The sequence below is a fragment of the Protopterus annectens genome, chromosome 9.part0, assembly GCF_019279795.1.
Source record: "Protopterus annectens isolate FY-2018-M chromosome 9.part0, PAN1.0, whole genome shotgun sequence".
NCBI lineage: Eukaryota > Metazoa > Chordata > Ceratodontiformes > Protopteridae > Protopterus > Protopterus annectens.
In genome coordinates, this window is record NC_056743.1 from 453,787,950 (window position 1) to 453,810,893 (window position 22,944).

At 39.5% G+C, this 22,944-nt stretch overlaps 1 protein-coding gene across 3 annotated transcripts in view; it reads left to right on the plus strand.

The window, feature by feature from the left end:
* ANK1 (ankyrin 1) overlaps positions 1-22,944 on the plus strand; it is a 1,899,552-nt gene that overhangs the window by 1,263,533 nt on the left and 613,075 nt on the right. For all 3 annotated transcript variants that reach the window (XM_044082993.1, XM_044082990.1, XM_044082992.1), the window contains 2 exons: positions 12,160-12,388; positions 19,398-19,526. In XM_044082993.1, coding sequence (XP_043938928.1) covers positions 12,160-12,388; positions 19,398-19,526 — 358 coding nt within the window. The remainder of the gene's footprint in view (positions 1-12,159; positions 12,389-19,397; positions 19,527-22,944) is intronic.

Here is a 22,944-nt window from a genome sequence, read left to right on the forward strand (position 1 = left end):
TGAGAAATAGTCCCAGGTTACTCTTCAAATTTAACATCGTTTTTTTCCAGAAAAAGTTTCATCAAAGCTCACTTGTCAGTGTCTGTTATTTGTTTTTTGTAGAGTGTATTTTCAGTAGATAATTCTAATTTTTAAACTCATTTGACATATTTCTGCATTGTCCATACTCCTTCCTAGGCCTAAGGCATTTTCTCACCTCAGCCTTTTTTGTGCCATACTTTTCTTGTGGCTGTATGAGGCTACTCACTTCACAGTAGCACCGTACTGTTTATTTCTCTAATTGTTTGCAACCTGTGTTTCAGGTTATACTCTTCTTTTTTGTTTATTATGCATAGCAGGGCTATTAAGCAAAGTAACTGTTGTCATTAGGTCTCACCCCAACATTGGTGTGTTTGTATTGTTTGGGAGAGGAGCATTTTGATACTGTTTATATCTGTAAGGGTTAATACCCTGAGAGGGAGAAGAAAATAGCTAACCCTGTTTGAAATGAAAAATGAGCTCATGCCAAATGCAAGTAGAGTTTCGTTCTCAAAACCTACGGTGGGGAGGAAACCCTCAACTTTAAGAGCTGAACCAGTGATTATTAAGGAGTTTCATCCGAGTGTATGAAGAAACTAATGCATAAGATGAATAAGCACAGACAAAACTTCTCCAAGTCCCAACCTAAGAAGTCTGCTCATTCAGGTGAGGATGTTTCTAATTATTGTCATCAATCCCTTTTCCCCATTTTTCGTGGGTTGGAGTATAGCCGTACTGTAGCCATGTTTCTTCAGTGGCCACTCTCCTACCTTCTTCAAGAGTCATGCCTACCTATCAGGGTTTTTTTCTCATGCATTCCATCCATCCCTTTGTTGGTTGTCCTAATTTCCTCTTGCCTTCTTCCTGTCTCTCCCAAATCCTCTTCAACAATCCATCATCTCTTTCCTGCACATACCCAAATCACCACAATCTGTTCTCTTTGACTTTCTCTGCAATTAGCGCTACTTTTGTTTCTGCTCTGATATTATAATTTCTTTGTTTGTCCAAGAATGTCCACCCTACCACTCATCTCATGCACCTCATATCCATCACTTCTAACTTACTCAACTACTCTGCTTTCACTGCCCAGGTTTCTGCTCATTGCAGAAGTATTGGCCTCACCACCATTTTGTGCACCTTACTTTTTTATTTTTTTGGCTTTCTTCTGTCAAAACTACTGCAGGCCCTCTAATGCAAGCTTTGACCTCTTCATTCAGACTTCCCTTCTTTTCAGCCACCCCCTTTCAGATGCTTGAAGCTATTAACCTGTTCAACTATTTCACCTTCTATCGTTATTTTCATCGTCTTCTAATTTCCTCCATTCTTCCTGAGATGTTAGAGTCCTGAGTATTTCCTTGAACACTTGTGTTTTTCGCTTGAGTCAGTTCTCAGATCTTCAGCCTATTTTCTGTTGACATGAAAACTATCTCCAACGATTGCTTGAGCTGACTGTGACCGTAAGTAGTTTATGCTGTGGACTGACCGTTTCACTAGGGATAACTTCGCAATGTCTGATTCTATGTAAGCGACCTTTCCTTACTAGGAGGAAGTCCATCTGAGTTACACATTGACCACTCTTGTATGTTCTCTTGTGACTGTTCCTCTTACTGAACCATGCATTCAGAGACAGTCACAAGATTACTGGTGTTTCTAAATTGCCAGTAGAAGTTGCTACTAAAGTGTCAATAGTCAAGTCAGTCAGGACTTCTGTTCTAAGCTGTCTCACTGACAGAGAGGTATCACTTTATGTGGGCATGAGAACATTGCCAGCAGGATTCAGGTCCATTGCTACCCCTCTATTAGAGATCGAGACCTTCATAATAGCCTTGCAGAAGCATCCATTGAATCTATTAGTTTTCATTGGCTATTCTCAATAAGATCTTCCTAGATTTTCCTCACTGTCTTCCATTTCATTTGCACTCCAAGGAGGTCCGAACTGATCATTAGTGAGCTGCTGAAGCTGACTCGCTGTCTAGTTAGCGATCACTGCACTCACGGTTTTGACGCTGCACCTTTTGATATTGACAACGCCAATGCAGATACAGCCACTGGAGCTCATGCCTGGCCATGTTGTAGATACAGTGTGTTTTATCATATGTGTTACTGTGCTAAGGGTTTCTTACATTGATTTTATAGTAACCTGTTTGCTGCTTTTTAGCACTTACATTTTAAGTAATTTTTTAACAGGTAACTTTTTTTTTTTTTTTTAAATGAAAGCCACATTTACCACATCATCACTGGTACAATGATAAGTAAACCAGGATCAGAAAGAACAGCATCTGCAATGTTGCTTATTTTATCATTTTAAATTAAATGAGGACAACTTTGCAATTTTATGCCTGAATTCCTTGATGGATAAAAGAGCAGTATTCAGATACTGCAAGTCCAGTATGTTTAACAAGTTAGGGAATACCTTTATTAACAAAGATATCACTTTATCCTCTCACTGTAATTGCACACAAGATCTTGCAACCCATTTGACAGCTTTGAGGAAGGGCAGTGCATATAATAATATAGTAGCATAATTTGAACGTTCTGTGATCTCTCAAGATGAGAATATGAACAAACCCTTGGAGAATAAGGTCTGGGCATATGGACAAGGGAGTTTTGTCTATTCATTGTGAAAAAGACAGAAGTGATCCAAACTGAAAGCTGTATAGCTCCAGAGTTGTTTTCACCCGAAGAATTAGTGTAGGCTATGTAAAATGCTGTTTTCCACAGGTATAAAGACTCATGTGTTAAACTTTATTCGTGTATGTACCCTGTATGCTCCTACTATATATCATTATTGTTACTGTCATATCGTGCCTAGTCAGACAATCCTAGTTAACAAATGTAAAATTAAAATAAATGTAAATATTACAACTACCAACTGATATGAGTATATACTGTGTTCGGGCTCACAGAGGGGTTTCTAGTAGTAGTGAGTTGGCATCAGTGTTCAAATCAGAGCCCACTCCAGTTCAGTTATCAGTAAACAAGTTGGAGGGAACAAACCTATAAGCTGCTGTGTGCTGACAAAGTGGTACTTCCAGCCGACTCTGAACAAGAACTTCAGCAAATAACAGAACACTGCAATATGAAACTGAAAGTGCGTATCAAATGAAAGTCAGAAGAAGCTGAAACATGAGAGAGACTCAGAGGAGGTGTTTAACAGCCTCAAGTATCTGCAGGTGTGGCAGAACATTACCTACATTCTCCAAATGTACAGTTTGTCTCTTCAAATAAACAACTCGTAAAACTTTTACCAAACCCTGTGCAGCAAGGGACACAGATTCTTTGAGAAGCTGTCATAAATCCATGTACTATTTATTAATCTCCTCAAGTGAATTACAGCAATTGTGATAGAATTAGAACCTCCACTCATCCTTCCAAACCCACAATAGAGCCTTAATAAATTCTAAACTCCTTAATTTTTTATTTAATTTTAAAGGTAACATAATGCTTTATTAACTTATCATCTCTCTCATAAGACATAAAAGGACTAAAGCAAGGGATAGTAACACCAACCCTGGCCTCACACAAATTTATCCAAGCACTCCTAACAACCTACTCTCCCAGAAAATCACCTTCCAAACATTTAAAAGATTTTACAATATACTATGTAAACATAGGAATTATAAAAATAAATGGTATGTATTAGAAGCCTGGATTAAGGGTATTAACCCAGAAATCCTTGAGATAACTGAGACATATTTTCTGTGTTTTTTTCAGTGTTAGTTCCACAATGCCACTGGCCTATTTTCAGCAGAGACCAAAGGTGGTATTCATACTGATTAGGAGACATTTGGCAGACCACCTGAAAACCTCCCTTACTCTTTTTGTAAGGGCCATGAGATCTTTTAAATGTACTTTAGGTTCCACCAATTGAAGGCAAATTCTTCAATGTCTCATGCAAAGGACAGTATTCTGAGATGTACAGCACCCCTCTTATGTATACTGTAGTGTCAGTATTAGAAAATAACTACATTGTCAACTGAAACGAAAGACCAGAGTGTGAAATGGGTATAGTCATCTAGCAGTTTGAAGCTGTTGAGTTACATCCAGGCCTCATAGAAACCCCATGAAAAGATGACACTGTTGACAAAGTTTACTTGGCAAGTATTGAATGGAAGTCAATTTCCAGTCCTATCATCCATATCTCTTTCTGTCTCTGTCTGTGTCTCTCTCTCTCTCTCACACACAAGCAGTTTATTGTCACCAGTCAACCTATTGCATATTTTAGGGGTATGAGAGGAACATCAAGTACCCAGAGAAAGCCCATACAGTGAGGACATTCAGACTCTCCTGAACTGCTGAATCTTTTGTTTTGAAGAGACAATGCTATTGACTACACTACTGTGCCACCCAGATACTGGCTACTATTGATGATGATAATACTACTCTAGCATGATAGTAACCCAAACTGGGTAGCATACTTGCTAACAGACAGCCACACAAAACTAAATATTTGTCCAGCATATATATTTCTGCCTTCTGTTTCTAATCTGCTTAGGAAAACCATGCAAGAAATCAGTAAAACTGTTCAAGAAGAAGAAGTAACCTTTTAATAATAGAGGATTTAAGCATTAACATTGATGAGCGTATGTAACACCAGCTGAATAGATTTCTTACCCTAAATATCCTTACACATAGTGTTATTTAGGGTCTATATTAAACAATGAAAAATCAAAATCTCGAACGCTTGGATGAGCGAAAACACAGGTAACTGAAATCACTATTGTGGGGGGGGGTGCGCCCCCACCCCCCCTTAAAAATATATTCCAACTCCGAGATTGCACTACAGTGAGGAAAGGGCAAATTTTCTGATCTTCACTGTACCGCAATCTCACAATATCGATTTCGCTTACCTGTGTTTTCGCTCATCCAAGCATTCAAGATTTTAATTTTTCGTCGTTCTAATAGGAACCCATTATTTAGTAGTACTAGGACCACAGAAGAGGAAACATCACCTCTTATGCTGAGTCGAATATAGCTTGTAGATGCAAACTAGCTGCAACTGTGCTGAACACTCTCAGTATTACTCCCATGGCTTCTCAATATTTTTCCTTAAAGCCAAAAAATCTTCTTTCAATAGCTACAGCAAGAACTTACATATAGGCAAGGAAGATTTACTACATATTGAAATTGGATCTTTTAAGTGGACTTTGATATATCAGAAGCCCTAGGAATATTTACCCTAGTGTTAAATACTTTTTGTTGTTGTTTGCCTTTTCAGCTTTTCCCGGTTATCGGTCGCCACAGAGGAACTCCGGTCCGCTAATGATTGGCAGTAGATTTTTATAGTGCCGAGTTGCCAGCCTGACACCCAACCTTCAATGAAGGCACGCCCATTTGCGCATGTCTTTCGAACGCCACTCGACTGCGGGGAGGACATGCAGACTCCACACAGAAGGCACTCCAGCCAAGAATCAAACAGGAGAACCTCTTGCTGTGAGGCAACAACGCTACTGCTGCACCACCACGGCTTCTACCCTAGAGTTAAATACTATCATTAACAAAATCTTGCCTGATGATAGGAAAAGAATAAAATGTAAAAGTTGTCTAGAGCTCAGCACAGATGTACAGATTTATAAAAGCATGAGGTCTGGTACAAATGGAAAACAATAGGGAACCCAAATGACCATAACAAATTCCTTAGTTTTCACAGGCAATGCCACATGAAAAAGTAAAGAAACTGAAACCAATTACTTATGTAATACCAAAAAAAAAGCCTCACTAATATTGCAGCAAAAGCATTTCTGCAAGCTGCTTAAGGATATCTCTAACCTAAAATCACCCCATCCTTCTACTGCTAGTACTTAAGGATATCTGTAGGCTAGAACAACCCCATCCTTTTACTGCTAATACTTAAGGATATCTGTAGGCTAGAACAACCCCATCCTTCTACTGCTAATACTTAAGGATATCTGTAGGCTAGAACAACCCCATCCTTCTACTGCTAATACTTAAGGATATCTGTAGGCTAGAACAACCCCATCCTTCTACTGCTAATACTTAAGGATATCTGTAGGCTAGAACAACCCCATCCTTCTACTGCTAATACTTAAGGATATCTGTAGGCTAGAACAACCCCATCCTTCTACTGCTAATACTTAAGGCTATCTCTAGCCTAGAACCACCCCATCCTTCTACTGCTAATACTTAAGGATATGTCTAGCCTAGAACCACCCCATCCTTCTACTGCAAATACTTAAGGATATCTCTAGCCTAGAACCACCCTATCCTTCTACTCCTAATACTTGTATCTAACCAGGAAAGTATAAGGGCTTTATCTCAAATACAGTTTTATCTAAGTACTATTCAACCAAATTTAGGTAGCTCCTCTCCACTAGATTACTACCTTACCTTCCATTTTAGGGCTTTCTCCATGAAAACTGTCCTCCAATACTTAGAAGCAGTAGGTGTAAAAGGAAATGCTCATCCACTTGCTATCACACTTCCTTCTTACATATACAAGCATCAAATACTTGGAAGGCACTTACACATACGCTTAACCTACCATTAACCACAGGAAAAATCCCTGCATGAATTCAGCAAAACGCAATAGTTCCATATCCAAAACTGAGCCCCCATCACTTCATGAATTCCGCTTTATTATGAGTGTTTGCCCAATAACATTGCTTTTTTGAGAAAGTAACCTATTAATAGATAATCAAACATGTAAATAATTATATCTTTTGATTGATTCCTAACATGGCTTTTGTGCCAAATGGTGCAATGGATAGCATTGTTGCCTCACAGCAAGAGATTTTCTGGTTTGATTCTTTATCCTTGACTCTGGGGTGTGTTTTGTGTGGAGTCTGCATATCCTCATGGGTTTTCTCTTCATTTTCTCTCCATATTCCAAATATATGCAGTAGGTAGATTGGACAAACTACATTTGCTATAGTTGTGAGTGTGTGTGTGTGTGTGTGTGTGTGTGTGTGTGTGTGTGTGTGTGTGTGTGTGTGTGCGTGCACATGTGGTTGTGTAGTATGACAGAACAACCATGGCAGGTTAGCCACCTGTCGGTGTCAACATTGGCTCTAGATGATTGCTACTGTTAATGTGACACCCGATCCCATGTAGAAAAATGGGAAAAGGAGATGCAGATGGATGGATGGATAACACCCTCACTGCATTCTTTTTGACAACAGTCACAATTTATACAGCCATGTACAGAGGTAAACTGACAAGCTGGCTCTTCATAAAGCTAAAGAGGGCATTGGAATGTGTAAACCCCACTATGCTTATTAAAAATTATTACAAAACTACACGATTGCTTTTTGTCACCAGTGCACTAAACTGGATGTAGGAATATGCAACCCATTCTAGTTAAAAGCTACCTGCTCTAGGTACCACCTTGTCAGGCGTTCCATAGGGTTCTGTATTAGGAGCAGTCCTTCACTGTTTATAAATGATATTGCCACCGCTCCCTTGTCCTCACTTATACTTGCATTACATCTTGATTCTGACAGCTAAGCCTACTACAACAGTGACTATAAGCAGCTACACAATTATTTTAGGTCCCTGTGGAACTGGATGAGAGACAAGAAACTTTCCATAATTTCAGCAAAGATTGTGCATACATTTGTTGACACGAATAAAAAAGAAAAAAATGAATTTGGAACACACAGAAAAAGTTCATAACTGCTTAGGTCTTTGGATGAACCAGTAGAAATCAAAACGATTAGAAGTGTTCACAAAGTCAAGAAGTAAGGTGTCATATTTATTATGCAGACACCTGCTTATCTAAGCGTAAAAACAGAATCAAATTTAAATCTCCTTAGAATTGTATAATATTTATCTAACAAAGATGTATTGCGAAAGAGATCTCTGAGTAAGATGTCTACTAACAAGGTACATGAACTGAGACCAAAACCAAGCAGTGAGATAATAGTGGACTTATGTACTCAAAAGTCAGTAACCTACCATCTGTGTGTCTTCCTTACCTTCACCACCTGAAAGGGAAAGTTCTTTTTGATTAGTATTGCAACTCCTGAATTTCTGGTAAAATGTCCAGAGGCAAAAGTGTATAGAAACTATCTTCTCTTTAAAGAGTCATATTTTGAAGGACACATTTATAAGTATGTTGTATGAAACATACATTAGTATTGATCCAGTATATAATATGCCAATAAAAAGTATTTCACTATTTTCCTGAGGACCATAAATATTCTGGAAGAAATAGTATATCTCTGTTTCAAGTCCAGTAATATATCTGTATTTTATATTTTAGGAAACGTGTGCAAATTACAAGGATAAAGCTATATGAATTTAACATAAACAAACATTCACATTCTTCCTCATGTACATAGTCTGGAAATAATGATATATAACTTGAGAGACTAGCCATTTATGAATGTATTATATTCGTTATCTGCTCCAACTCCTTTAATATTTTAATGTTTAATGTCTTCAGGGTAATGAAAAAGAGAGCATCAAGCCTGCTAACCTCTCATCCCCAGAACCTAATCCCGAAATGACTATATATAACTAGCTAATAGCTAAATTATTAAATGAAATACCCAAAGCAACCTTCCACCCCCCCAAAGCAAAATTGTATCCTACTAAGGTAAATACATTGGTACTCGTTTGAATAGCAAGAAATACCAGTACTGTACCAGTACTGTTCAAACTCAGTGTGCCACAGCTCTGGAATATAAAATGACAAGTTGAATTGGCAGGCTTAATTCAACAGCATTTAATTATCATGTTAGGGCCTGATTAATCCATAGAACTGAAACGTCTATCTGTGGGACATGTAGAAACTCTAAGTCCACAAGTTCACCAAGTACTGACCATTCAAGCTCATTTACATGTCCCTTCAAAACATCAGATTGTCATCATTTAATGGATCCTACAACCTAGGAATAATCATTAGCTAATCCTACCATATGTGACACAGTCATCATTTAATGGATCCTACAACCTAGGAATAATCATTAGTTAATGCTACCATACGTGACACAGCCATCATTTAATGGATCCTACAACCTAGGAATAATCATTAGTTAATGCTACCATACGTGACACAGTCATCATTTAATGGATCCTACAGCCTAGGAATAATCATTAGCTAATGCTACCATATGTGACACAGTCATCATCATTTAATGGATCCTACAACCTAGGAATAATCATTAGCTAATGCTACCATACATGTCATACCACAGGATCACCAGCTTGTAAGATGTAAAACTAGCTAACAAGTAGTTGTCGTCATTAAAGTAGAATCCTTTGTACTTGAAGGAGAAGGTAAGCCAGTCTGCTTAATAAATAATTTAGCTGAGACTATGCACCACATTGAGAATATATGCATTATTTCTGCAGCACATGGGAGAACCAACTGTTAACTCCATAACCCTGTCCAACTTCTTAGCCACCTGCATACCATGAGCATGCCAAACAGAAGTGACTGGCATACAGGGTATATGTATTAACTGCTAGAGCTGTTATGGTTTCTTCACAGATGTTGCAGTACCAAATCTAATTCCATCAAGAACTTTGTCTAAGTTGTGATGTAACCAGGGAGAGGGATATTTGGGATTAACCTGGGCAACATAACTCCCTTGTTACTTGAAAAGTAAAGCATGAATCACAGATGGGATATCACTCTTCAGTAAAAGACATCTTGCATACTTAGCATCAGCCATTACAGAAGGAAAAGTCTGACTGTTGTCCCTTGCCACAGGCACAGCTGGTCTAATAAACTAAATAAGTAGAAGGGACTGACTCCAATGCCCAGGGCAGTAGGAGCATCTAGTTACATGTAACAGACTATATATAGCTGTATTACTAGACCCTGAAAAGCCAAGCAGTGTATAGAGAGTAAGGATGCCAACTCATTCCAAAAAATAGAAACCATAAAACAAGTGATAATTTGGGTATGTATATTAAGTGATATAACTCTAAAAATCCAATATAAAGCATGGATACAGAGAAAAGACCATGTGCAAATTCATACATGAACTGATGTTTTTTGGTGGGGTCTATAATTAAGCATATCCTGATGTAACTCAGGACAGAAAAAACACCTTCAAAAAGCAGTAATTGTTAGCTTGTGTTTAGAAAACATTTAAAGAAACAGTAACCCATTGAGGACTTGCATGCAAAACTAAAATATTTCAAAAACATAAGTAAATACAGATTTTAAATACCAAATGGAAGTATATCAGATCATTTTGGGCAAATAAGTGAAAACTACATTTTCTATTAGCTTTACAGTCCAATCCATTCTATGAAAAAGTACATCTGATGGTGATGATAATCTGACATCACATTGGATCAGTTACTGGATGTCTGACATCATAGTGAATCTTTCTGTTCTTGCTTGTTTTGGTAAATTAGCAGTAATTTAATGCTGAACTATTTTAACAAGATTGACGTTTGTTGTGGCTGTAAGCACAGCATGACATTGTCAACTGCACAAAGAAGTTGTACATAGAGTGTATATGTGGATCATCCTTTGGGGGGGTCGTAAGGCTCTGTAAGTAGTCTGTCACATAAGTAAGCAAAACCATCCTTTGAGAGGAGGTCATAAGGCTCTGTGTAATTAGTCTGTCACATAAGTAGACAAAACATTGATGGAATCAGCAACTTGTGGGTACAGTTGCTGATTTGCTTCTTCTAATTTACCTGGATGATAGTTCTCACTCAGTTATCTTGTTACAAGTTTATCTGTTCTTGACCTACCCTTTAAAGATAAAAGACCCTTCTTTACTGCCTTAGTAAGGGAAACTAACTGATGTACTTTGAGAGGTGTGATATGATATCAGTCTTCTGATACTGGTATTATGTTTTTCAAATTCTTTTAAATATGATTCTTTGTAATGTTAGATGCCATTTATAGACTAAAAATCATTCTGCATGTTGCAAATGGAAGAGAATAGTGGAACTAATTCTTACCTCAGAGACACCACAATTAAATGTGTGGTGTTATTCAAGGATATGGGTGCATTTCCTTGACAAAACATTATATCTTGTGGTCTGCTGGATTCCAAAAGTTCTAAACTTAAGCAGTTTTAATTATCCAGTATCATAGTGCACTCAACTTCCATATGACTTTTTCATTTGGAGATTGCATTGGTGAGTGAAGGGTTGCTCATAGTTTCTGTTCACGAAGGCCAGTTATTGTAATAGAATGTTTATTTTTGCCACTTTTGCAGCTAGAGTATTGTCAGCACAATAACAAAGACAATCCCGACTGGCTGAAACAGTATCACATGCCATAGGTTAGCCATCTGGATCTCTTGGCTCTTAATACTGAATCTGAATATGTGGATTCTTCAAATAATATATACAGCATACTCACAGTTTCAATTTGGAAACACTATAGTTAAGTGCTTACTGTTGTCCTGCATTGCTTTTTATAGTGAATGTCCCCTCAGTACAAAGATATCCTATCACAGCACGCTTCCAGACAGAATTAGACCAAAACAATCAAATACCAAACACTAGGTTTATACTGAAATGTCCCTTAAATAAGTAATTACGTGTCTTATAGGTTAGTCTGCACAGCCATTAACTGAAAATATGGAACCCAAATTTAAGACCTTTATAGTAATATAGATTGTTCAAGCCCAGTACTAGTTTGTGTACAGAAAAAAATGAAAATATATTACCATATGTGTAAAATATTTACAAAACCCAAAAACAGATATGGATTACCCAGCTTAATTCATTATTTCACTCCGAGAATCGCCACAATATAGAGTGTTATGATTGGATCTCTAGTTGTAACCACATTATTATATGTTTGAGACATGGATGCCAAGAAATTCACCTTGAGAGGTTGGAAACATTTATTGAGGAGGGAAAGTCATAACATTTGTTTACCTCACATGTAAGGACACAAGTGAGATTATCTCTGGCAGAATAATGAGAATCATAGAAAAAAAATCATTAGGAAAATATCGGAGTAACTAGCATTGACTCTTAAAAACAAAAACGTATGTCCAGCATAGAATTGCAGTATAATAAGCAAACATAAGGCATGAAGGCAAGCTGGAAAATCCATTCTGGAATGGTTAGCATAAGAGAAGGGTCATCTTGGTTGCGAATAAAGTTACTGAGAGTATTTTTCTGCTTTGTTGGGTACTGCTTAATTATAATTAACCATGAGAAATTACTGTTCAATTGCTCTCTCTTCTTTTCCAGATTTTGGCTTGCTGATTGTCCTCGAACAGCAGAGGCTGTCAATTTTGCTACTATGCTATACAAAGAACTCACTGCAGTACCATACATGGCCAAGTTTGTGGTATTTGCCAAAATGAGCGATGTTCGGGATGGTCGCCTGCGATGTTACTGTATGACCGATGACAAAGTAGAAAAAACACTTGAGCAGCATGAAAACTTCACAGAAGTAGCTAGGAGCCGGGATATTGAGGTACAATGATAATTTATTCAGTTAATGGAATGGTTCTGCAACCATGCCAAACAGTTTGCAGCCAGGTTGAAAATCTCTTAAACCTTGACCTGGAACAGTGCCATTTTCCTTTAGACGAAATTATGCATGGTCTTGAAGAACCACATAACTAATGTCTGCACGTCCAATTTATATACCAGTTAATGTTAAATAACCTGCACTTTCAAATAAAACCATAGGATGTTTTGTTTGGTATGATTAGCATCATTTTCATCTGGATTTGTAAGAGCTTGTAACAGACCACAGTATCAATATTCTTTCGGGATGGCACAGGTAGTGTTGTTGCTCCACAACAACAGGTTCTGTGGTTCAGTTCTCAGCTGGGGTGCCTTCTCTGTGGAGTCTGCATCTCCTCTCTGTGTTCGTGTGGGTTTTCTCTTGGTGATCCAGTTTCCTCCCACATTGTAAAGGCATGCAGTAGCTGAACTGGGCACTCTAAATTGATCGTAGGTGTGAGTGTGAGTATGTATGCCTGGTATGGAAGAACAACCACAGAAGGACTAACCACACAATGGTGTGAACCTTGACGCTAGATGATTTTCACTGCTAAAATGACATCCTGATTTCATGTGTAAAAAAATATGAAAAAAGGGGATGTGGGTGGATGGCTGGATGAATGAGTATTCTTTCATAAAAGCAAATCTGGGATAATCATAAAATTCATTATATAGAAGAGCCATTCTGCAGAGTGAAAGCACAAAATTGCTTCATCTCCAGAGCTGCCTAGGCACTCCTTCTTCTTTCGGCTGCTCCCGTTGGGGGTCGCCACAGCAGATCAACTGTTTCCATTTCTTCCTGTCCTCTGCATCTTGCTCTGTCACACCAACCACCTGCATGTCCTCTCTCTCCACATCCATAAACCTTATCTTAGGCCTTCCTCTTTTCCTGTTACCTGGCAGCTTCATCCTTAGCATCTTTTTCCCAATATACTCTGCATCCCTCCTCAGCACATGTCCAAACCAACGTAATCTTGCCTCTCTGGTTTTGTCTCCAAACCTTCCAACCTGGGCTGACCCAATAATATACTTATTCCTAATCCTGTCCATCCTCATCACACCTAGTGCAAATGTTAACATCTTCAACTATGCCACTTAAGCTCTGACTCCTGCCTTTTTGTCAATGCCACTGTCTCCAACCCATATTACATAGCTGGTCTCACTACCCTCTTATAAACCTTCCCTTTCACTCTTACTGGTACTCGTCTGTCACAAATCACTCCTGACACTATTCTCCACCCACTCCATCCTGCCTGTACTCTCTTCTTCACCTCTCTTCCACACTCACCATTACTCTGAACTGTTGAGCCCAAGTATTTAAACTCACCCACCTTCACCACCTCTGCTCCCTGCATCCTCACCATTCCTCTATCCTCCCTCTCATTCACACACATATATTATGTCTTAGTCCTGCTGACCTTCATTACACTTCTCTCTAGAGCACATCTCCACCTCTCCAGGGTCTACTCCACCTGTTCCCTACTCTCACTACAGATCACAGTGTCATCTGCACACATCATAGTCCACGGGGACTCCTGTCTGATCTCGTCTGTCAACCTGTCCATCACCATTGCAAATAAGGAAGAGCTCAGAGCTGATCCTTGATGTAATCCCATCTTCACCTTAAACGCATCCGTCACTCCCACCGCAGACCTCATCGCTGCCACACTACCCTCGTACATATCCTGTACCACTCTTACATACTTCTCTGACACTCCCGACTTCCTCATACAATATCACAACTCCTCTCTAGGCACTCTGTCATATGCTTTCTCCAAATCCACAAACACACAATGCAACTCCTTCTGACCTTCTCTGTACTTCTCCATCAACACTCTCAAGCAAACATCGCATGTGTAGTGCTGTTTCCTAGCATGAAACCATAGTGCTGATCACTAATCATCACCTCCCTTCTTAACCTATCTTCCACTACTCTTTCCCATAACTTCATGCTGTGACTGATCAGTTTAATCCCTCTGTAGTTATTACAGCTCTGCACATCACCCTTATTCTTAAAAATCGGTATCAAAACACTTTTTCTACATTCCTCAGGCATCCTCTCAGTTTCCAAGATTTCATTAAACAATCTAGTTAAAAACTCCACTGCCATTTCACATAAACACCTCCATGCTTCCACAGGTATGTCATCTGGACCAACAGCAGTTCCATTCTTCATCCTCTTCATAGCTGTCCTTACTTCCTCCTTGCTAATCCACTGCACTTCATGATTCACTATCCGCACATCATCCAACCTTCTCTCCCTCTCATTCTCTTCATTCATCAACCCCTCAAAGTACTTTTTCCATCTGCTCAACACACTCTCCTCGCTTGTGAGTACATTTCCCTCATTATCCTTTATCACCCTTACCTGCTGCACATCTTTACTAGCTCAGTCCCTCTGTCTAGCCAATCGGTACAGGTTCTTTTCTCCCTCCTTAGTGTCCAACCTTTTATACAACTCTTCACACACCTTATGCTTAGCCTTTGCCACGTACCTCATCTCCTTATACTCTTGTCTACTTTCTTCATCTCTCTGACAATCCCACTTCTTCTTCGCCAGCCTCTTTCTCTGTATACACTCCTGTATTTCTTCATTCCACCACCAGGTCTCCTTGTCCTCCTTCCAGATGTCATATCAAGCACCTTTCTAGCCATCTCTCTTACTAGCTCTGCTGTAGTTACCCAGCCATTCGATAACTCTTCACTGCCACCCAGTACCTGTCTTAACTCTTCCCTGAACATCACCTCACAATTACCCTTTTTCAATTTCCACCATTTTATCCTTGATGCTGCCCTCACACTCTTCCTCCTCTTCTTGATTACCAATGTCATCCTACAAACCACCATCCTATGCTGCCTAACTACACTTTCCCCTGCCATCACTTTACAGTCTCCAATCTCCTTCAGACTGGCCCTTCTGCATAAGATATAATCCACCCGTGTGCATCTTCCTCCACTCTTGTATGTCACCCTATGCTCCTCCCTCTTGTTAAAATACATATTCATCACAGCCATGTCCATCTTTTTCGCAAAATCCACTACCATCTGACCTTCTGCATTCCTTTGTTTAACACCATACCTACCCTTCATTTCCTCATCCCCTCTGTTCCCTTCACCAACATGCCCATTGAAATCTGCTCCAATCACCAGTCTCTCACCCTTGGGTACAGTCATCACCACTTCATCCAACACACTCCAAAATTTTTCTTTCTCATCCTTCGCACACCCAACTTGTGGAGCATATGCACTAACAGCATTCATCATTACACCATCAATTTCCAGCTTCATAAACATCACTCTATCCGACACTCTTTTCACCTCCAAAACACTGTTAGCATACTGTTCCTTCAGGATAATGCCTATGCCATTTCTTCTCCCATCCACACCATGATAAAACAATTTGAAACCGCCTCTGATACACCTAGCCTTGCTCCCCTTCCATCTGGTCTCTTGCACACACAATATACCAACCTTCCTTCGGTCCATCATATCAGCTAGCTCTCTCCCTATACCAGTCATACTGCCAACATTCAAAGTTCCGACCTTCACTATCACAGTCCTAGTCTTTACCTGCCTTCGGGCATGCCTTCCCGCTCTTCTCCTCCTTCGGCCAGCAGAAGCCCAATTTCCACCAGCACCCTGTTGGCCAACAGTACTGGTGGCAGTCGTTGTTAACCTGGGCCTCGGCCGATCCGGTATGTATATCTGTACTGTTGTCTGCATGTATGATTTGGCAAAATTTTATGTCGGATTCCCTTCTTGACACAACCCTCCCCATTTATCCGGGCTTGGGACCGGCACAAAGAAATGCAGTGGCTTGTGCATCCCCAGTGGCTGGGTTAGCTGCCTAGGCACTCTCACATTGTCAATTTTAAACCTAAACCTGATTCACTCACTGACTCACATAAACCTGATTCACTGTCTGACTCGCATATTCTTCTCTTAAGGACTTAAATGCACACCAAAGAAGATGGTGCTGGCACTGTATACTGTCGGAATACAAGCCTGGTCTGAAAATGCTTCTCATCACAGATGGTATTTTTGAAAAGTTACTTCATATGCTGTCGGAGATCCCGAGACAAAATGTCATCAAGGACAAAGGATAAGTGGAAAAAACAATGCTAATTATCACTATACTAATAGGTGCAATGAAACATTTTATTACTTTCATTGGTTGATACTTTTATGAACCTTTTACCTGCTTACGTCTTTTTGAAATGTAGACCTTTCATCTCCTATACTGTATTCTATTGAATGCCCTGGGCTGTGTCTGAAATATGTCATCACTGAATCAACACAAATTTAATATACTGGAAAAATAAACAATGGTTAAGAAGGATGTGATGGAAAACAGAAAGGTCACTTGATTTTGTAATAATTACAGCTAGCCAAGGAGTAGTAGTATTATTGTAACTTTATTTTTTGACCGAATATCAAGTAATTTGGTACGGTATAGCCTTCTTGCGTTGGTTTGATTTTCTTCATCATTTCTTATGCATATGGCCTCATATTTATTTTTTGGCCCAGCTTTAATTTAAGTTACTTTGTAAGCTTTACAAGAGATTTTATTTGGCACAGAGAGGAGTGGATCCTTCTATGTTGTACTTCTGAAATGTCCCTGACTTCAGAGAATGCCCCAGACTTGCTTCATATTTTTGGCCTGCCCCACATTAACAGACATAAATGATGGAGTAGAAGCCGCAAAGAAATACTTCTCCATGCTGACCGCATGCAAACATTTATTTCTATTGTTTGCTCTCAATGTGTTGCACAAAATGTCTTGGCAATCCCCCTGATGGAGCCTCCGCACTCATGATGTTTCAGGATGGTGTCTCATCCTCAGTCATTACCAATGGCCATACTTCTTCAAATCTTCCTGCTCATTCCACCTTCTCCACCCTCCTATAAAAAGTCTTTGCCCACCATTAGTATGCCACACACTGATGCACGATTAATGTATAGCTTCCTTCCCATCCAGGTTTCGTCCTGTCCATCTCCATATAAATCCAGTCTGTGTTGTTCCATTGCTCCTACAGATCCATGTTTTCTGAGCCCTCAAGTTATTTCTTCTCTGCTTCTCACTCTCGTTGTCTCCTGTAAGTGTATGCCTTTCATCAATTTTTCTCCTTTTTCAATTTCTGCTGGATTTTTTTTTTTTTTTTTTTTTTTTGGGAAGGGTGTTACAGTGGACTATCTCACACCAGCCTGGTGATATACAATCTACTTGTAAAAATGATGTGCACATCACAACCTAACTGCCTGGGAATGGAAGAAAGTTACTCCCAGAAGAATTCCTCTATGTGGTCAGAATGGCCACCTACCAAAGCAATAATGGTATTGTACTTCCAGTCTAAGCCTAATGAAGTGCAGTACATACACAGGGATTGTACACAGTATGGGCACTTAACTATATGTGCACTACCAAATGGGACAGTCATGTCTGGATATCATGGTTGGAGGTAAAGGGCAGGGGATACACACAAGATGGTACTTAGCCCCTGATGGAGCCAGATGAGTGGGAAACATAGCAGGCAGAGTGAGACCAAGGAGGAATGGTAGCTGCTATTTGATCAGTGTCTTAGATTAGTCAAGGTCAGTAAAGAAGTGTTGGATCATGGCGTGCATATGGAAGGAAGATGGGGGGGGGGCTCAAATAGTGCTGTTGTACTCTCTTGTACCAAAAGTCATTGCTGTCAGTATGTCTTTGTCATATATTGGTTCACCTGGGACTGTATCTGTTGTAATATTCTGCAAACAGTTGGGCAACTGATTTAGTTTTAAATCAGTGCAGTGAGACATTTAAGGGAACACAGCAGCAAGCTTAGGGCTGGCTTGGATTCAGAACCTCTAGGGTTGATGGATTGGAATGTATTTTTGGCAGTAGGTGTGACACTTATATTATCCATCAGAATGCTAAACATTTTGTGCTAGGTGGATTCAAAAATGTCAGTTGGCAGCAGCATATGCTTCATTTCCACTAGGCTTCTTTATTATGGTTTCTGGAATGTAGTACAATTCATTGCTTCCCATCAGCAAAGAGTTAATACTGTATCATCCACTGTCACTGTATTCCATTTTCATCCATCTCCTCATTGCTGCCAAACAGGCCAATGCCCCTGCTTCCTACTGGTTTCTTAAAGAGCTTAAGTTGCAAATATTGCAACTTTTCTTAGTCCATCTGTATATGTTTGAGCCTGTGATTTTGTGTAATGTTCTGTGTTTTGTGGCCAGGGCTGAATCCAGCACTAGGTGACCTAGGCAGCTGCCTTGGGCCAGTGTTGCATGGGGAGACCAATGTTTGCTGGGGGACTCCACATCCCCCCAAAAAAAACAAAAAAAAAAAGACAGAGAGATCTGCTATCACAACTAGCATTAAGACCTTGCTGGAGTACTTCCTTTCCATAAGCCCTAGGAACCTCCTTGTAAGGACAAAGGGACAAAGTCCTAAAACCACTAAATGTAGGAAATTTAGAAGCTAGTAACTTTACTGTAGCTGGATATACAGAGCAATAGGATTGGGGAGATACAGTCATAGCACAGATCTGTTCTGGTGAGTGAGTGCACAGACGGAGATAGGTGTGTGTGTGTGTGTGTGTGTGTGTGTGTGTGTGTGTGTGTGTGTGTGTGTGTGTGTGTGTGTGTGTGTGATGTCCCAGTTTAGAGGCCTATCTATTTATGTGACTCTGCTTAGAGTCAAACACTGAACCTTAATATTAATGGGCAAGCAAGTACTTTAAGTCTCCACAACCAACTGCCAGATCTAGTTTGCCTTTATGTCTACATTTTTAACCTTGTGTTTATATGTAGTTCCACTGTTTCTTTTCACTAAATTCATTGTTATTTATAGTGCTAGACAGGAAAATGCAAGGTGTTGTGTGTTGACTCTTGTTGTCAGTTTGGAGGGGTGTTTGGAAAGGGGACTACTTTGTTCTCCCATATTTGCCTATCATTTCTTTTTTCTTTCTTCCTGATAGGTGGTGGAAGGAACACCTCTGCATGCTGAAATTTCTGGGAATCTCATCCCTGTGAGAAAAGCAACACAACAGCAAAATAACTTTAACTTCCAAGCCTTCCGGGAAAACAGACTCACCGTCCCTGTAAAGGTAAGACATAAATGATAAACATTGCTGCAGGCATTATATTATAACTAGGAGAATTCAAGAGTAACAGTCTTACTGTTACCAAATTCATGCATATCAGGGACACAGTAAAGGCCTCCTTATATTAAATAATCAATTAATTGATTGATTAATTATTTAAATTAATTAATTAATCAATGTTATTGTAACCTGGTAGTTCATCTGGGAAGAAATATCCCAGCTTCAAGAATGGGGATCTGCCTTTGGGCTTAACTGTTTCTTGTACTAAACCTGATGTAGATATGTGTCCTTAGGTCTTTGTGCAAAGTCATCGGTCATGTCATTTTTTTCACAAGCATAAGCCATGAGATCGCATAGACTTCTAAAAGGGACAATCCCACTTTTTGGGGAATGTGTGACCTTGTAGTGGTGATAATAATTAAGTGGTGGGATTTGGAGGACTAAACCTTTTACTCTGGGGTGTAGGAAAGATTGCCTTCCTGCATACAAGTTTTTTTGTAGGATTCCTGATGATCAATTTTTTTTTTTGCATTTGTGAAATTCAAGCTATTAATTCTTGACTTTACAAGTGGAATATTGCTTCTATGCTTTATTCTTGGCTAAGATGGTTGTGTACTTCGTTTTAAGGTTGCATCTTTTGCCTACTTTTAGTATACATAAAGTTATGAGGTTTCATAACTAGTTGAATGTCTATAAAGCTAGCAGTGACAATTTAGGCCAGGTTGGCCTTAGCAGAGCAGCTTTATTTGTTCTTTCTTTGTGTTTGGGCATAGGTGATAAAGGTTCCTTTGGAAAATGTATTTAATGACTATATTTTTGTTGGAAAGTCTTATTGGGAGTGCATAAGATGATTTGGTTACATGTTTAATAAAGATTCTATTTAAAATCATTATTATTGCCCAGTGTTGTTTATAATTTTGGTTTTGAGGGTACCCTGATGACAGCATCTGTCAAAGTTATCAATTAGTGCCTATATTATTGTGACTTGTTTAGTAATATCCTTCACAATTAACAGGTTTTGTTCTAAATAATTTGAATAGTAATAAATTTGTATCCTAGATTGAAAGAGTATTCTTTCTATAACCAAAGACTTGTTTCTCAATTTGTTCTACAGTAGCCCAGTACAAATGGATCTATTTCAGGAGTCACATATACAAGAATCTTAGTGGATAGGAATTAAAAAATGATGGATTAAAAGAACAGTAATCATGTGATTGGCATATTGTATTAACTGCATCTACTGCTCATGTGCACTCTTACCTGTAGAATACCCTCCATAGTTAAGTCTAACTGATTGCTTTCTTTCCCCCCAAAAAGTAATTTTGCGCCTCTTCCACCTCGGCCAAACCCACTCCATTCGCCCTCAGGCTCACTCCACTCCTCTACCCTATACCTATTCCCACCCAGCCCCTTTTTTATTACATTTATACCTAACCAAACCACACCCCTTCTACCACCAGCCAATTCACCTCCTGCCATAGTTTCCTCCCCCGCAGCTCCACACAACACCACTACAGGCATCCACTATGTCTCTGTTCATCTCACTGCTAACCAGTACACTTATACTCCACCTTCTCTACCTTTTGCATAACTCCACCCCCCTCTACTCATGTACCATCAATCACCTACACTCACCTACCCGTCCTCTATCCTTCACCAACAATCACACCCACACATATGCTGACATTAGCTCACATCTCTACAACACACCTCCCTTTCTCCTCCTACTTTTTGAGCAAGTGCCCACTCACTGTACTTATCCCTCAGCTTTCAGATATGTAAAACTAACCAATAAAAACTGACAACTCCTTCTGTACAATATAAGACAAATTAAGCTCCAATCTGACATCCACCCCAACCCAGGGCCACACAACTACACCCTTCCTTGCCCAGCTATTTCCCCTCCTAGCCCTACACCAACCTCTAGCCACTATACTACTAATCAGCACCCTCTCCCCCCATTTCCAAAAACCAACAACTCTTACCTAGTCTTTATAAACTTTAACCTCCGTAGTATCGTAAATAAAATTACTGAATTCCATGCAACCCTTAACTTCTGCTTACCAGACATTGCAGCAATAACAGATACCTGGCTAAAGCCTCACATTAAAGACAAAGAAATAATTACAAATGGATATAACATAATAAGATTAGACAGACCAAACAAAAGGGGCAGTGGTGTCACCATTATGTATAAAGACACACTCAAACTTGAACTATTAAACTCTGCCCCTCCTGACCTACCGAACTCCAAAATTCTAACAACATGCCTAGTAATAAACCCTAACAAAACTATTGTTATCATAACTGCCTATCTCTCCCCTGGCAGTAACCTACCCATAATTGAAAATCTTCTTTCCTGGGCATCATCTAATTTTAACCAGGAAACCGTTATCCTATGTGACTTCAACCTGGATTGGTACTCCTGCAACTCCAACAACCCCTCCAACTTCCTAAACCTCTTCAATTTCACCCAAACCATATCCTGTCCAACCAGGTTAGATAAACACTCAAAAAAGTAGCCCAATCTAGACTGGATACTGACCAACAAGCCTAACCTAGGTTACTTAGCAGGCTGCCTTCCAGACTCCCTCAGTGATCACTCACCTACCTTCCTGTACAGAAAATGAGTTCAGACACAAACTAACACAATATATAAATTTGTCCGAAACAAGAAAACGTTCTCCCCCTCCACTTTCAGCCTTCTTGTAACTGGTCCCCACTGTTCTGTACTTCAACAGTACTTTTCTTCAAATACTAAATAATCAAGTACCCGCAAGACAAATAAGAACAAAAACTAGGTACTAACCATGGCTAACTAAAGATACCACAGCACTGATGAAACAAAGAGACAGGGCATGATCCGCTTACCACACCATCAAAAATAAAAACAAACCTCACGACATATTAACAGCTCCAAAACTAGGCTGAGAAACAGATAAAAATCAGACAAGCAAAATTACTTCCTATCTTGTCAACAAACCCACCAAAACAACCCCAAAAATTTTTGGCAAAACATTAACAATCTTCTCAACCCAGGGTATACCCCAACCCCCCCCCCCCCCGCCCACCACCACCAGCCACCTCCACTGTAACACACCCAATAGCTACACAATTTAATACCCACTTTATTAACTCAATCACATCACTTCTTGGTAATCAGACTAATCAACCTCTCACTGTACCCTCTCCCTCTTCTGATTCCTCCAGCCCCTTCTGTTTTACCACAATCCAAACTAACTACATAAAATCACTCCTGTCCAAGCTCAGACCTTGCTGTCTAACTGCAGATCAACTACCAAATGAATTCCTTAAAATTGCCACCCCCTCAATAGTCTATCCCATATCAATCTTGATCAGCCACTCAATCTCTGAACAATACGTCCCCTATCTAAGTAAAATATCTCACATCATTCCCCTA